This window comes from Corvus hawaiiensis, chromosome 1, assembly GCF_020740725.1.
Source record: "Corvus hawaiiensis isolate bCorHaw1 chromosome 1, bCorHaw1.pri.cur, whole genome shotgun sequence".
Lineage (NCBI taxonomy): Eukaryota > Metazoa > Chordata > Aves > Passeriformes > Corvidae > Corvus > Corvus hawaiiensis.
The window spans coordinates 93,154,848-93,170,252 of NC_063213.1; the positions used below are offsets into that span (position 1 = coordinate 93,154,848).

General features: G+C 49.6%; 1 protein-coding gene across 3 annotated transcripts in view; it reads left to right on the top strand.

Annotated features, from left to right (window-relative positions):
• The window catches only part of MYO1D (myosin ID), a 158,246-nt gene that overhangs the window by 42,376 nt on the left and 100,465 nt on the right, over positions 1-15,405 (top strand). For all 3 annotated transcript variants that reach the window (XM_048314028.1, XM_048314047.1, XM_048314038.1), the window contains exons 7-14: positions 584-700; positions 1,864-2,067; positions 3,215-3,360; positions 3,442-3,556; positions 4,177-4,347; positions 9,009-9,079; positions 10,935-11,009; positions 12,449-12,581. In XM_048314028.1, coding sequence (XP_048169985.1) covers positions 584-700; positions 1,864-2,067; positions 3,215-3,360; positions 3,442-3,556; positions 4,177-4,347; positions 9,009-9,079; positions 10,935-11,009; positions 12,449-12,581 — 1,032 coding nt within the window. The remainder of the gene's footprint in view (positions 1-583; positions 701-1,863; positions 2,068-3,214; positions 3,361-3,441; positions 3,557-4,176; positions 4,348-9,008; positions 9,080-10,934; positions 11,010-12,448; positions 12,582-15,405) is intronic.

The following is a 15,405-nucleotide window of genomic DNA, read 5'->3' on the forward strand; positions in this document are numbered from 1 at the left end:
GAACACTTCAGATACATCTGGAGTTGTCCCTAATGTTGTCCCTTTGAAGCAAGGTCCAGACACAAGGCTCCCTGATATCCTGGGTGCTTTTGTGAGATGCACTTTGGTACAGAAACCCAGAGACCTCCTCACATGCCAGATGACTCTCTCTAAAAATGTGCATCGAAAACAAACCCAGGAGGCTGCAGGGAGGGAGGAAGAGGCTCATCTTGAGAAAGGTGGAGAACAGAGATTTCCTGCTGGCGCTCTGCAGCTGCTGCTCAGAGGGTCTGTGACTGCACAAATTGTCCCTGTTCTTCTTGGATTTTTTATGAACTCTTTCTCAGCAAATTCCACTGGGAAATTTATTGTGCTGTGGTGGATTTCTGTGTGTCCTGCTGCCAGAATATGTGTGTGCAGTGCAGGGTTCAGTGTCCAAGCATGCAAGATGGCATTGGAGTAAGCTGGGAAACCTCATGACAGTGGCTTGCATGTGAGAAACATCAAAGTGCATCTTTATTTTCCATGGGCTTGTGAAATCCTTGCTTCCTCACAGCTGACTTCCATTAAACCCCCCCCATCCCAAACTTCTCTCTCCCCTCAGTGTTCCATCAACGACGGGGCCGAGTTCAAGGCAGTTGCTGATGCCATGAAGGTGATTGGCTTCAAGCAGGAGGAGATTCAGACTGTCTACAAAATCGTGGCAGCCATTCTGCACCTGGTGAGCTCCCTGCCCATGGATATCCATCCCTGAACCCATCCCTGGGCTGTTCCTCAGGAGGGCTTGTACTGCCAGCAGCTCTGATTTTCCTGCTGCAGAAGCACTTGGCAGCTCTGTTGGCTGGGAAAGTGTGTCCAGTTCTCAGCTCCAGTGGGGAGAGAAAGTCCTTGCTGGAACAGGGCACTGCAGTAATGATCACATGTATTCTGCATGTTCCAGATCCCAAACCAGACATCCCACTAAGTACTGGGAGCTGTTAAATGTTCTGAAAAAGGAACTGTTGGGGTTTGGCAGTGAGGGCATAGGGAGCTTCTGTCCCTTTTTGCCCTCACACTCACCTTCACCACAGTGGTTCTGCTTCACTTCATGGTGAAGGTTGAGCACAGGAAACACAGGAGACCTCTTAATTCTTTGTGTTCTGAGTTTGAGGAAATCTTCCTTCTCCTGGAGCCTCCTGGGAGCCACAGAGCCTCCTTCCCTGGACAGTGTCCCTGTATCTCAGCTCTTGTGTGTCCCTGAGGAAAGAAGTGGGCAGGAGGAGGGTGGCAAAGAACAGCTTTGTTGCAGTTCCTTCTCCTCCTTGGGGTAGCAGTGCTGGGAAGGAAGGGAGGCAGAGCAGAGTGGGGCCATGCAGGCAGGCTGGGAGAGCACCCTCTGCTGTGGATCACCAGAGGATGTCACTGCTTAATCCTGGCACAGAAGGTACCCAGGAGCAGAGCTGTGGTGGTGGGGTGCTGCCAGTCCAGTCCCACTGGCACTGACCTCCCAGCTTCCCCACACCATTCCCATTCCCTTTGTGGAAGGAGCACTGCCAGGAGAACTGCAGCCAGTGAAGACAAATGCTACATCCAGCATTTGTATACATGGTGCAATTCCCTATCCCTGGAATCTGAATCTTGGCATGGTGTTTGATTAAATCTCAGGAAGTGTTTGATGTCATTTGTCCCAAAAGCTGAGCTGAACACTGAGCAGGAATGCTTTGCTTTGAGAAAGCCTTTGCTGCTCCCACTGACCTTGGAGCTTTGAGGGTGTGGATATGGAAGACCCACCTTCCAGTGTGGCAGGATATTTCCTGCTGGGAATAACAGGTGGAAAATGGATGGACCTGGGGGGTGGTGATTCCTGCTAGTAAAAGGTAGATAGAGAAATGCTGCTGATTGCAGGGGAACCTGAAGTTCTCCGTGGATGGAGACACTCCCATCATCGAGAACAGCAAGGCGGTGTCAGTCATCGCCGACCTCCTGTCCACCAAGGCCGAGCTGGTGGAGAAGGCGCTGCTGTTCCGGACAGTGGCCACGGGCAGGGACGTCATCGACAAGCAGCACACGGAGCAGGAGGCCACCTACGGCAGAGACGCCTTTGCAAAGGTGAGTTCCAGTCCCCTTCCTCTGCACAGGTGTGGGACACTCACCCAGACACGTTCCTGCTGCCTTTGCCTGTGGGCTGAGCTGCTCTCAGTGCCCAAGGAAGGCTTTGCCGTCAGGACTGCACCGTGCTCAGTGCCAGCAGGATTCCTGCTGGGTCCATCAGCAGTGCTTGCTGTACATCCTGCAGATTTCTCTCTGAACCTACGTGTTCCTGAGTTCTGTAGGGGTTTGTGGCACCTCCCCATCCCTGCCCTTCCAGCAGGGTCCAGCTCCCACAGCCAGCAGTGCCAGGAGGGGCACACCGAGGAGGGGACAGGCTGCAGGCCAGGCTGGCATCTGCAAATATGTCATAGAGGGAGGAATTTTCTGTGAAATGGGATCCTCAACTTCATTTTGCAGTTAAAGTCAAAGAGTAGAGAGTGGAACTGGAATACCTAGAATTCAGGTTGGAAACACGAAGTGTTGGGTTTTTTTAATTTTTTAAAGAATTGTAGAGTGGTTTGGGTTGAAGGGACCTTGAAGGACCCTCACACTCCAACCCCCTGCCATGGGCAGGGACACCTTCCACAAGAAAAGTGGGTACCGATGGCAGGAGTGACAATTGTTCCTCCTCTGCTAAGAAATCAAATTATAAGGGAGGAACAGATCAAGTTATGAAGGTCCTTGATTATTAACTTGACTTCTTTTCCTGAGATAATGTATTTACCCAGCTTCACAGCACATTTTGAACATGAGGACTTTGAAGACACCTCTGCCTCCAGAACATTTTCTTTGTGAAAGGTGAACAGGATTATTTTCCTGTCATCGTTCAGTTTTTGTGTTTCTGTGACTGACCTCTCCCTTGCTCTTCACTATTGTTAAATAATTCTCAGGAATGGTACTTATTAGGCAGCTGAAAAGCTGACTGGAAGCAAATTAGGGAACTGCTGCACCCAGTGACCTCACTGGGATTTCAACTTGTTATAAATGAGTTTTGGAAGAAAGAAAAGAAATACTTCCATAGAATATTTTCTCCAGTCAGTAGCTGCTCACTTTCAACAGAACATTACCTGCAGCTTTGCTGGAGGCCTGGAATGAGCTGTGTTGAATTTCCTGGGAAGAGCTGAGGCAGGTGCAGGCAGGAGCCCTCAGTCTGTGTTTCCTGCAGGCCATTTACGAGCGTCTCTTCTGCTGGATTGTGACACACATCAACGATGTCATCGAGGTGAAGAACTACGACACCACAGTGCATGGCAAGAACACAGTCATTGGGGTCCTGGATATCTATGGCTTCGAGATATTTGACAATAACAGGTCAGCCACCTTCTAAAGCCCAGTGTTGTGCCCTTGCCTGTCCCAGAACACTCATCACCTTTTCTTCTCATGTTTTTGCAGTTTTGAACAATTCTGCATTAATTACTGCAATGAAAAGCTCCAGCAGCTCTTCATTCAGCTGGTTCTAAAGCAGGAGCAGGAGGAGTACCAGCGAGAGGGAATTCCCTGGAAGCATGTGAGTGCTTTGGCAGGGGAGGGAGAGGTTGCTGTGAGGTCAGTGTACCAGCACAAGTCCCAGATCTGAAGTTGCTCCACATGCAGGCTCCAGTCGATGGGACATCTGTGTCCCTGCCAGCTGTCCTGTCAGGCTGGGATCAGGCTGGGGCGGGAGCTCCCCAGCCACCTCAGCACGTGTGTCCTTGGGAAAATAAGGGACTCCAGGTCTGAGATGAAACCTCTTGTGGCACCTCTGTGATGCCGCACACACGACTGTGCGTTTCTGTTCTGAGTGCTTATGGATTTTTCTAGTTGTTGATAGTAACACTCAAAAATCTTGACTTTTCCTGTTCAAACTCTCTTCAGAATGCCAAGGACAGGATGTGCAGTGTCACTGTGGTGACTGCACACAGCTGAATTGTAAAAGACATTTTAAAGGGCATTCAGCAGCAGAGGTCTCAAGATGTTTGTGAGGGGTTTGAAAAATCACTTCCTTTGCTGTTCAGCATAGGAGAGCAGCCTGCTTGATCAGGAATTAGAGATCTGCATGTTCAGAGCTGATTGCTCCTCGCTGTCACACTGGTACTCTCCCATTTCTGCAGCCAAGGTCACCAACACCCTGTCCTTTGTTTGCTGCAGATTGATTACTTCAACAACCAGGTTATCGTGGACCTGGTGGAGCAGCAGCACAAAGGGATCATTGCCATTCTGGACGATGCCTGCATGAACGTGGGGAAAGTCACGGATGAGATGTTCCTCGAGGCCCTCAACAACAAACTGGGGAAGCACGCGCACTTCTCCAGCAGGAAGGTAACCCACAGACCTTGCTGTCCTCTGCCATCCCTTCTCCGTGTTCTGAGGTGGAATGGAATGAGGAAAAAGGGGTTTAGGGGTGGCTGGGTTGGAATTGCTGCGACTGAGTGTGAGATGAGGAGCCCGGAGCAGCTCCAGCCGCAGACGAACCCGGCAGAGGGAGCTCCAGCACGTCCGATGGCACATCCCTTTTATTCCGGGATAAAAGGAGCCTGAGCTCGTGCCTTGACATACCATGATGTCATCTGGAACCAATCGATGCACCGGCTCGGCCCACGTGTTGTTCTTCCCAGGCTGCTCTAATACATAGTGACAGTGAAATTGTTCTCACTCCTGCATTATTACAGCGCTGTGATTTGGGCTTTTTTCATCGTCATTGGCTGCAGAACGTGCTCATCTCCCGCTGCACCTCAGAGCACCCCGGCCCCTCGCCCGGCTTTGTCTGGGCTACAATGGGCGAATTAAAAGGCTTCATTTGTTCCTCACTTGGCAGCAGATTGCAAAATGGTCACCAGCCTGATTAATTTGAGAATCTTTCACACTAAGTAATCAAATAAGGGCCTTTAATTTATTGATGTCTCTCTACTCAGAAACACTGTCTGAAATGCGTGGCTCAGAGTGCCAGTCCCCCCTGCTCCCTCCCACCCCGGCACAATGTTTTATGTAGGTCAGAAATACCAAATTAGCCTGGTTGTGTAAGATATGTGCTAAAGGCTGCCTCCGGGAGGCCCAGGATAAACAATGGGTCTGGCTGCAGCTGTCTGAGGAGAGGCCAGGATGAAAATAAACCAAAAACCACTTTTTCCTCCCAGATGCTGCTTTCCTTAAATGCCCTTTTGCTGCAGCACACCTGATGTCTCACCTGCCACATGCACCCGAGCTCAGGGAGTGGGACAGGGAGCTTGATTCCAGTGTTGACCCAGATTTCACATGCCTGAGCAGTGACATGGCACGTTCTGAGAAAACCCACCTGAAAACAAGTGTGAGGCCTAGTCTGGGTTCCTGTTTGAATGCAAACGGCTTCCTTTAGTGGTAATGCTGGTGGGATGGAGCCTGGGATCCTCTGCAGTGGGGAGCTGGGGGAGTGGTCCAGTTTCCAGAGCTGTCTGGTCAGTGGATGTAGAGAGAGGAGTTTGGTTTCTGCTCTGTCCTGGCTCCCACATCTGCCCAGGGGAAGGGGCTCTGCCACAGAGGGAGCAGGTGGTCCTTTGGTGCGGTGGCAGAAGGGGATGGAATTTCAGGAGGTATTATGGGAGGCTATAAAATGAACATTTAAAAATAAAATCTGCTCAAGTCCTTGCCTTCAGGAGTCCCCTCCCAGCAAGGAGACATTAAAGGACAGCATTGCCAGCTGCAGCGTTCCTCAGCAGGAGGTGGCGTTGTCAGAAACTGCCTGCACGGGCTACAAGGGAGACAAGGAATCCTGCTATAAATAATGTTTATGGAGGGGGTGATGGATCTGCCTGGCTTGCTAATTTCTAGTTAAATCAATAGAGCCTTGAAAACACTGACCCATAAACCTCTCAGCATAATGATTATTTTTTCTCCCCATCGCATCTCTGCTGATGTCCCAGCACCTCAGAGCTCTTCCTCAGTCCCACCCACAACTGCTGTGGGAAGCCTGAGCCTTCTGAGCTCTTCTAATTTGGATTAAAACAAAGGGCTTGATTCCATCTCATGCCGTGCCTTTGCAGACTGCAGTGGCCCACGCAGATCCTGTAAAGTTCCACACATGGGAACTGCTCCTGAGGAGGTAAAGTCATGTGTTGGGAGCAGCTCCCGTCCCTCAGCCCAGTTCATGCTCCACTGCTCCCTGCAGAGCATGTTGCACACAGGCTCCATGTGGAGAAGCTCTAGGGGGCTGTGGTGCCCTAAATAGTCGTGTCCTACTTTGTGTACCCGGCTGCTCCACGCTGCTGGCGCCCTTGTCCTGGGGAAGGCTGAACAAGCCAGGAGAATGCTGGTTAACACTTCCACCAGCAGAATTTGTGGCAGAATGTTGTGCTCCTGGAGCGTGGGGTGTCCTCCTCAGATTTGTCTAATACTAATCTGGATGTGCAGATGTGCCACATGTTCTGGTGGCCCTTCCCAACGTCACCATTCGTATCCTCAACCTCTCCAAATTCCATTTCTTTTCTGTTGATATTATACTTTGGAAGGATCAAGTGCAGTGACAGACAGTCCATGAATGCCTCAGTCTTCAAATTGTGGAGAGCATCAATCTCAACAAACTGGTTCTGAAGGGAGGAGTATCAGAAGGTCCATTCAGTCCACCTGATGTTGTGTCTCCCAAGACACTGGACAGTGGTGAACGCCCACGTGAGAGCCCAATATGGGACAAATGTGAAGTGATAACTTGACCTGCTCCCATCTTCAGGGACCTGCAGCCCAGGAACCTCCTGGTGTCCTTAGTAGGGTTTTTTGTGTGGTCTTCTTGGTTTTTTAAATATACAAAGAATTCCACAGCTCAGATACTCATGTGAAGAGCTCCTTCCTCCTTGTTTCCCTCCCTCCTCCCTTTTCCATTTTAGATTACACCTCTCACCTCCTAGTTTTTAAATGGCAAAACACAGTTCTCTTTAGTGTCTTCCACTACATCATCTCCACGTTTTTTGCCATCATCTCTGGGCATTTCTTTCCTAACCCAGAGAGGCCGAGTTCATTGGCCCATCCTCCCAGGGCAGGCAGTCAGCAGGGGATGGTTTTGCCCTTCAAGTCTCTCCCAGTTCTCCGTGTCCTTTTTGAGATGAAGGAGAGTAGGTAAAGGGACAGTTTGGGGCCCATCAGTTCCTGTGAACTTCGCCCTTTCTCAGTGGGAATCCCTGCCCTCCTGGGGCGTTTCATTTGCTCTGCTTTGCCCTCATTTAACTCCGGGCGTCTCCCACAGTTTCTCCCAGGCAGCCCTCAGTGATGAAGTGCCACCACCGAGCCCCATGACCTTCCCATCGTCCTCAGGTTGTGGCTCATTTCAGATGCTGTGAAAGCACAGCCTCAGTGCCGGCTCCCACAGGATTCCCATCTTTCCAACACCTTTCTCCTGTCTTTACTACCCTTCAAATGCTGTGAGCTGTCAGTGAGGAGCCTCCTGCAAGGGCTCCCAGAAACCCAAGCAGATGATCCACTTTATCAATGGACTTGCTGCTCTTTTTTTCACTAATTTCGACTGCTTTGTCCAGCAGACACAAAGTTTGGAGAGAATCACGCCTTAACAAAAAACAAACCAGCAAACAACAAAACCCCTGATTGCTGTGTTATGGCTCCTTCCAGCCTCTCCAGAGCTGGATGAGCTTTAGGAGGAGCTTGTGCTGCCAGCTGTGCCCTGTCTGGTAGCACAGACACATTTCTTTTTCCATTTGGTATTTGCCTCTTTTATTGACTTGTTGGTTTGAGCTGTGTGTTTGGGTGGCTGACAAAGGCACTCCCCAGCCCCGTGCTGGGAACCCACTGCAGCAAGAAAAATGACTTTGTTTTCCTGGTATTGCCTCGTTCCTTCATTTCCTCTGTGTTCTGCTGCACCTCGGTCATCCATCAACTCTGCAGCTCCTGGTGCTCCCTCCTCCTGCTGTGCTGGACTTCCCACACCTCTGGGACCTCCTGGGGACCTTGGTACTCACGCTCCTTGGGCTCCTCCTTGTGATTAATTTTGTGTAAAGTATATTCTATTTTTTTCATCTGTTCTTAACAGTTTGAGCCAATCTATCCTGTGCTCTTGGACACAGGTGAATTTTTGGAGTGTATCTCCCTGTGCCAGTCATCCCTCCTGCCCTGCATTTCAACCATGCTAATTTCCTCTTTTATTTCTCCAAGACTTTTTGTGGATAGCAGATATCTGCTCATAGCCCTCGGTGTCATTAAATGCTGCCTGCAAAGACTTAATTCATCTCCTGCTCCTTTTGCCTATAACAAAATCCTCATTCTTATCTCATTCTGCGTTTTTAATTAAGCCAGCCCTGATGGATTTTTTGGCTCCTGCTATTCCTGAAGGGATGAGTGTGTTACAGCCACTGCTGCTGAATAGCTGCCATGTGGGCACTGGACATCTTCTGTTGTGCAGAAGGAATGGGATGGGATGGGATGGGATGGGATGGGATGGGATGGGATGGGATGGGATGGGATGGGATGGGATGGGATGGGATGGGAAGGGAATTTGAGCTGGAAGCAGAGAGCTGGAGCAGTGGATCTGCACAGGGGTCCCTGTTTGAGGGGTGTCAGATGACCAGGAGGGATCTGGGGCAGAACAAGCCTTGCTGTTGTCACAGCAATTGGCCCATTTCTCTGCCGAGGAGCTACACTGCAATGGGAAAAAAAATAAAGGAAGATTTAAAAAAAGTCGTAAATTAACTCGTGGGTGCAGTGTTTCTCTACAGGCACAAGTGTTCTTTTTGCATAATGGTGTTTCTGAGATAATATCAATTTCCTGATAAAATTATAGGCTCTTGCAGCTTCATTTGTACAAGCACATATTCTTACAGTGCATCCATGAAAACATTATCCAGCGCTGGGTTTCACATCTGCACATGCACATAGAAAGTGGAATTCCTGCAGTTCCTAGTGCTATTTTGAAGGCAGGTTGTTCTTCCATGGAGCTTGTAAATCCAGGGATGGTGTTTTAATATCAACCCAAGGCTAGTATTTTGATGTATGTGAATTTATTTCAGCTTTGTGCCACGGACAAAACGCTGGAGTTCGACAGAGACTTCCGGATCAAGCACTACGCCGGGGATGTGATGTGAGTTGCCTTCAGAAATAAAGTTGCACCTTCTATTTTTGTCTTCCCAGCAGCTCTGAAGTGGTACAATATTCTGGTTTACTGCTGCTTCTGGTGCAAGCCAGAATAGCTGTCACACACAGTTACAGAGTGCAGTGCTTGCTTATCAATTAAATCTTCTGCTGGTGCCTTGCTCTACAGAGTGGGAATTTGTACTTGGAGTGAAACAAAAGGAGAGGGAGGGGTGGGAGTGAGGGGAGAGCAGTGCTCCAGGGAAAAAAAAAGAGGGGAAAAAGGCAGCAGTGTTTATGTGAGAAAGCTACAGTGAGCTAATAAAATCTGGTTTAGACATCTGTTTGGTGTGATTATATAACTCTGGCTTTAAATTCTCCAATCAGCTGGAGCAGGCTGGAAGCACAGGGGAGTGATAACCTGCAGGAGGGATCGGGGCAGGAGAATTGGGAGGTGCTTGCCTGGAACCTGCAGGAGCAGTGCAGGAGGTGACAGCAGTGGGAAGGGAGAGTGAGTGGAAGTGAAGGATGCACATGGTAGGAACCATTTGCTGGGAAAGCTGTCGTGTGGATTATCACTGGAGTCACTTAATGATTTAGGATTTGTGTAACTTCCCATGTCAGAAGAAAGGGAGTTACTGGGGGAATAATTCATAATTTCTTTTACCTTGAGATTGATTTTAATTTTAATTCCAAGGACAACCAGTGTTACCAGACTGGAGCCCATGTAGCACAGGCAGGTTGTCTTCTGGAGCCTTTGCTGGGCAATTCCTGACAGGTATCCCTCATTTCAGGGGGGTTTGGAGGAGAAAATACAAGGTGCTGTCTTAGTGGTTAAACCTTCTGAACTGCCAGTTGCTGACTAATGGTGAAAAAGAAAACTGAAATGTGGAAGGAATCACAGATAGTTCAAGCTCAGATCTTATGTGGAGCCCTAACACTTGAGGGTGGGGAGGCCCTGGCACAGGGTGCCCAGAGCAGCTGTGGCTGTCCCTGGATCCCTGGAAGTGTCCCAGGCCAGGTTGGATGGGGCTTGGAGCAACTTGGGCTAGTGGAAGGTGTCCCTGCCCATGGCAGGGGGTGGAATTGGATGACTCTTAAAAGGTCCTATTCCAGGATTCTGTGATTTGAGGATGGCTTTGTACAGGGATTTGCAGGTTGTGGGTTGATCCCAGAGCCTGCAGGTTGGATGCAGCTTCCCAGGGTGGGATCTGCAGCTCAGGAAACATCTGTGTGAGAGTCACTGAATGGGGAGATTTTGGACCTTTTCCATGAGGACAGAGCACTGCCTACCTTGAGACTTGGAGAAGAGATGAGACCCTGAAACAGTGACCTCCTGGAGTGGTGTTGCTGTGGGAATAGAGGAAGGAAGGAATCTAAAATGTGTGTGTGTTGATTTCCAGGAGAGCTCCCCAGTCACTGGTCAGAGGCTGCTCTGGAATTCAGCCTCTCTCTACCACGAGAGGGGCAGACTGCACAGACTGAAAAACAAACTTGAGTTTCTCTAGGATTTAACACAAGCACACGCTCAGTTTGGAGACAGAATCCTGAGTGTAACTCCTGAATTTGGGCCATCTGCCCCCTGCACAAGTGCTGTGAGGTGTCTCAGCCAGCCCCTGCCCAGCTCCAGGAGCTCTCTGAAGCCAGGTTGTTGTTCTGTGCTGGAGGCGGGAGCTGGGCCCAAGGATCCAAGTCTCACACTCTGCTCCTGCAGCAATTAGTGATAGGCTGGGAGCAGGGCTGGCCTCCTGGTTAGCATCTGCTGTGTCTGTAGGAGTGCAGGGATGCTGATTCCACAGTTAGCAGCAGCTCACAGATGGAGTTTGCTACTTTGTAATTAACTCTGGTTTTCCTGTGGTTTTTAGTTACTCAGTCACTGGATTTATTGACAAAAACAAGGACACTTTATTTCAAGACTTCAAACGCCTCGTGTACAACAGGTAAGAATATTAATGAGGTGAATTTTAATCTGATTTGTCAAAATCCTTTTTTGTGGAGTGATGCTATCAGAGACTCAGGTTTTCAGTGATTCTCTCTTCAGTGTGTGTGAATAAACACTTTGCTTTGGGATTTGATCTTTGTACATCTCCCGTGACCCAGAGGCTGTTAGTTTGATTTTTCAGGTTAAAGTCCTTATTCTGTACCTGTTGTCTCTGTCCTGATGCAGCCTTTAATTGAACTGAATTTAAAGTGTTTGTTCAAAACCAACTGATTGTGCAGTCAAGATAGTGCAGCGCTTGCCTGTGCTGCCTGATTTGTCATTAACCAGTTGCAGATTTACCATCACTGCTCTGTCTGTAATCAGTGCTGAAGATACTGGGGAGCTTTGGTCAACAACAGCTATCCTTGGCCTCAGCTAAAACATCCTGTTTTGGATGAAAATATAGGGGGAAATGGGCAAATAGATTTGAATCCTTTCATGTGTGCAGTGACGTGAAAAGTGCAAACCATGAGGTCACGTGCTGGGCAAGTAGAAGTTGCCTTGAGATTTGAAATCCCATCAGAATGTGGGTGGAAGTGCCCATGGAGCTGTTTTTCTTCACATGGCGTTAAACATGTCCTGGTTTTGTAATCTGCAGCTTTCAGAGGCTCTGCTCAGAGGACAGTGGGCGCAGGCACCCTGCAGTGCTGGGCACTGTTTACCTGGGCAGGTGTTAAATTGGTTTGCCGTCCTTTGGGCTGACTGGCTGTGCTCTCCCAAGCAGTCCCACTGTTCCTGTTTTCAACACTTCCCATCGACCAGGAACCTTGCAAAATATTTGCTGTGTGGTTTTATTAAATTTAGCCTGTTTTTTGTGTGAAGTCTCTGGAAAATCCTGTTCCCCAACACCACTTCCAGCACATTAAAGCCTGTGACAGATTGGCCATTGGACTGCTGTAAATGTGCTCAGTTTTGTCTGTTCCTGAACTCTTGCCATCCATCAGGGACAGTTTACCTCATGCTGAACCCTTCAGAAATACAGGCTAAAGTGTATAAATTACTTTCTATATCAAGAGAGGTGCAGAAATGCAGCTTGAACACAGGTGCCAGGTTCCAAGGGAGGATGGTGTGGTCTCACTCTTCTCTGTGTTGATTAAATTCTTTCTGTTGTGTCAGTGAGGCAGCCCATGCCTTTGATGGATCACTCTGTGGGGTTTCACTGTCCTATTCCTGCACATCTTGATCTGAAGGGAGAATTTGCTGGTTGTTCTTCCAGATACTCAGTTGTAAGCTTGAACTTGCTCTTAAGAGCACAAAATGTTGTGCCAGGAATGTCACCCTGGTGTGGGTGATGCGCTGTGAGCTGGAAGCAGCAGTGGGTCTGGGTGGAAAGCAGCTGTTGGATTGTCAGTGGAGTGGGAGTGCTGGGAGATTGCAATTAAAGAGACTCTCTCGTAGCTCCAACCCTGTGTTGAAGATGATGTGGCCTGAAGGGAAACTGAGCATCACTGAGGTCACCAAGAGACCTCTGACAGCGGCTACTCTGTTCAAGAACTCCATGATTGCACTGGTGGACAACCTGGCACTGAAGGTAAAGATTCCTGTTTCAAAATTGACTCTGACTTCTGATGAGAAGAGTGTGGCTTCTCCCTGGAGAGATTCCCACCTTCCCATCGCTGCCATGTGACGGGAGCTGAGCTGATCAAAGGCAGAGAGGAGCCGTGTCTGTGCCAAACAAGCTTTTGGCTGGGAAGGTCTCGAGGGAGGATCGCCTCCATCCCCCATGAAGAAGGTGGACTTTTGGTTCCTCCATGACCAGTGAGTCTTTCACTTGTAGGAAAGCCAGTCTGTCTTAGGTAATGATTATTATATTAAATCATCTCTAGCAGAGCTCTTTGGGCAGAGGGCCCAGAGGATGCTGTTCATGGTGGAGAGGTTCTCTCTGGCTTCCCAGGCCAATGGGCTTCCATACAATACAGGCAGACCTGTGTGAGTTCCTTCTTTCCTCCTCTTTGCCATGCCAGAGGGTGAGGAGGGAAAGCTTTTATTTCACCAAATATTGCAGTTTTATGGTAGAAGGCATTGCCTGGGCAAGAACCACGTTGTGTGAAGGAAGGGGGGGAAGGGAATGCTCTGGGAAGGGGCTGTTGGAGCGGCACAGCCGAGCAAGTGCTCAGATCCTGTGTGAGCAGAGATCTCTGAGGAATATTGGGGTGTTACTGGAGCTGGGTGGCCTTGCTGGATTCCTGGCACTGGAGTACAGCCCACAAGAGATGAACAGAGAGCCCAGGGTGCTGCTGTGTGTTCACATTCAGAATAATTAAGCAATAAAGAGCTAAGTGTTCCAGGTGTCTTCTCAGGAGCTGTGGGAGCAAAGGAAACAGGTCAGAGCACGGCCGCCCAGTGCTGCCTGTGCACAGCAAGAGAGAGCTGCCCTCTCTTCTTGTTTCCAGAGTTAGAACATGAAATCACACCTGATTTATGGGGTCATTCCCAGAGGGTGCTGGGCACTGCCCAGGCTCCCCAGGGAATGGTCCCGGCCCCGAGGCTGCCAGAGCTGCAGGAGCGCTGGGACAGCGCTGCCAGGGATGCCCAGGGTGGGATTGGTGGGGTGTCTGTGCAGGGCCGGGGGTTGGACTGGGTGATCTCTGGGGGTCCTCCCAACTGAGGATATTCTGTGATTCCATGTTTCTGTATTTTCCGTTCCTGTGCTGGAGTGGGTTTGATCTGAGCTCTGCAGGAGGGTCTGGGACCCACCAAAGCTGCCTGGAGGTGCCAGCTGAGTCTCCCCAGTGAGGAATGAAGCCCCGTGGCTCCCCCAGGATGTTTTGCCTCAGGGGTCCTGAGAAGATGTCCCCATGAGCCCAGCCCAAGGCCAGGCCTTGCTGAAATAGGCACCATTAGTCAAAATTGAGAGAGTGCCTGTGTAGCCAGAGAGGAGCTTTCCTGGATGGCAAATCATGAGCTGTTGGAGCTGGGAAGGTGGCTGTGACTCTGGTGGGGATGGGGACACACTTCAGTCTGCTTCCCAAAGAGTCAAAATTGATCTGATCTGTTCATCTTCCAAATAATCTGCTGGCTGACCCTGAGCTGAATCTGGTACAGGTGCCAGGAGGTGCCAGGAGCCCAGGGAGTTTCTTTGTGTTGTGAGAGGAGCAGTTGTGGAAGGAAAAGTTTCTCCTTGGTGTTGCTGGCTGTTGTTGCAGGTCTGGTCCTACAGAGTGGCCACAGTCACTTGTGCCCAGCCCAGCGTGGGGAGCCTGAGGCAGTTCAGGACAGCCAGAATCACTGTGGGGGTGTTGTGGGGAGGGCTGTGACCAGAGCACAGCAGGGAGCTGGGAGGGCAGGTTCAGCAGGTGTCCGTGGAAAAATTTCCTTTCCTTGTTTATTGGAAAAGTTATTCCAGGCCACCTGGAAGTTGTAAAAATAGAATAGTCCAGAGTATGCTGTGCACTGTGGTGGTTTGAACAATCCCTGCAGCTCCCAGCAGGGCATGGAGAGTTTAAATCCCACCTTATCCATCTTGAATCAGTGGGTACCAGCATTGCTCACTGAAGGCTGCCTGGCTTGGGTGGAATTAATTTCCTTCAGTCCATTTATCATCAGTATCTCCATCACAAATACCAGCCCTTTCCAGGAGTAGGCATAACCAGGAACTGTTTCCAAGTCAAATTCACTTGAGGAGCTTCCTGTGTGTGTCTCAGTGTAGTCCTTTCCCATTTTTTATCTGTCCTAAACATTCACTGAGAAACTTGTATTGAAGCTGTTGGGGTTTTCCTGATTTTCTGTTGAATAGCAATGGAGAAAGAAGATTTCATTAGTATTGAGATACCAGTGCTGATAAGCATAATTTAAACTCAGCATGCTCCAAAACCAGATTTCATGGAGTCACAGAACTGTTCAGGCTGGAAAAGCCCTCTGAGATTGAGTCCGACTGACCCCCAGCACTGCCGGGGCCACCACTGACCCCTGTCCTCAGTGCCACATCCACACCTTTTCTGAACACTTCCAGGGATGGGGATTCCACCCCTGCCCTGGGCAGCCTCTTCCACGGCTTGAGCACCCTTTCCATGAAGAAACTTTCCCAATATCCAACCTGAGCCTCTCCTGGCACAGCTTGAGGCTGTTTCCTCTTGTCCTGTCTCTGTTCCCTGGGAGCAGAGCTTGACCTCCTCCAGCTGCCCCCTCCTGTCAGGGAGTTGTGTTGGTGAGACCCATCCTGCAGCCATGCTTGTGTCACTTTAAAGGGTCTAAATGTTGGGGAAGTTCCTTAGATAAGGCTCCTGAACACAACCTTTGTGTACTTCAAACAGTAAATCAGAGTGTGGAGAGCTTCTGGCTGGCTGCTCTGCCCTGAACATCTCTGTGAGGTGACTTTCGGGACAGTTAATGATATGCACATGTCATTAGCAAGT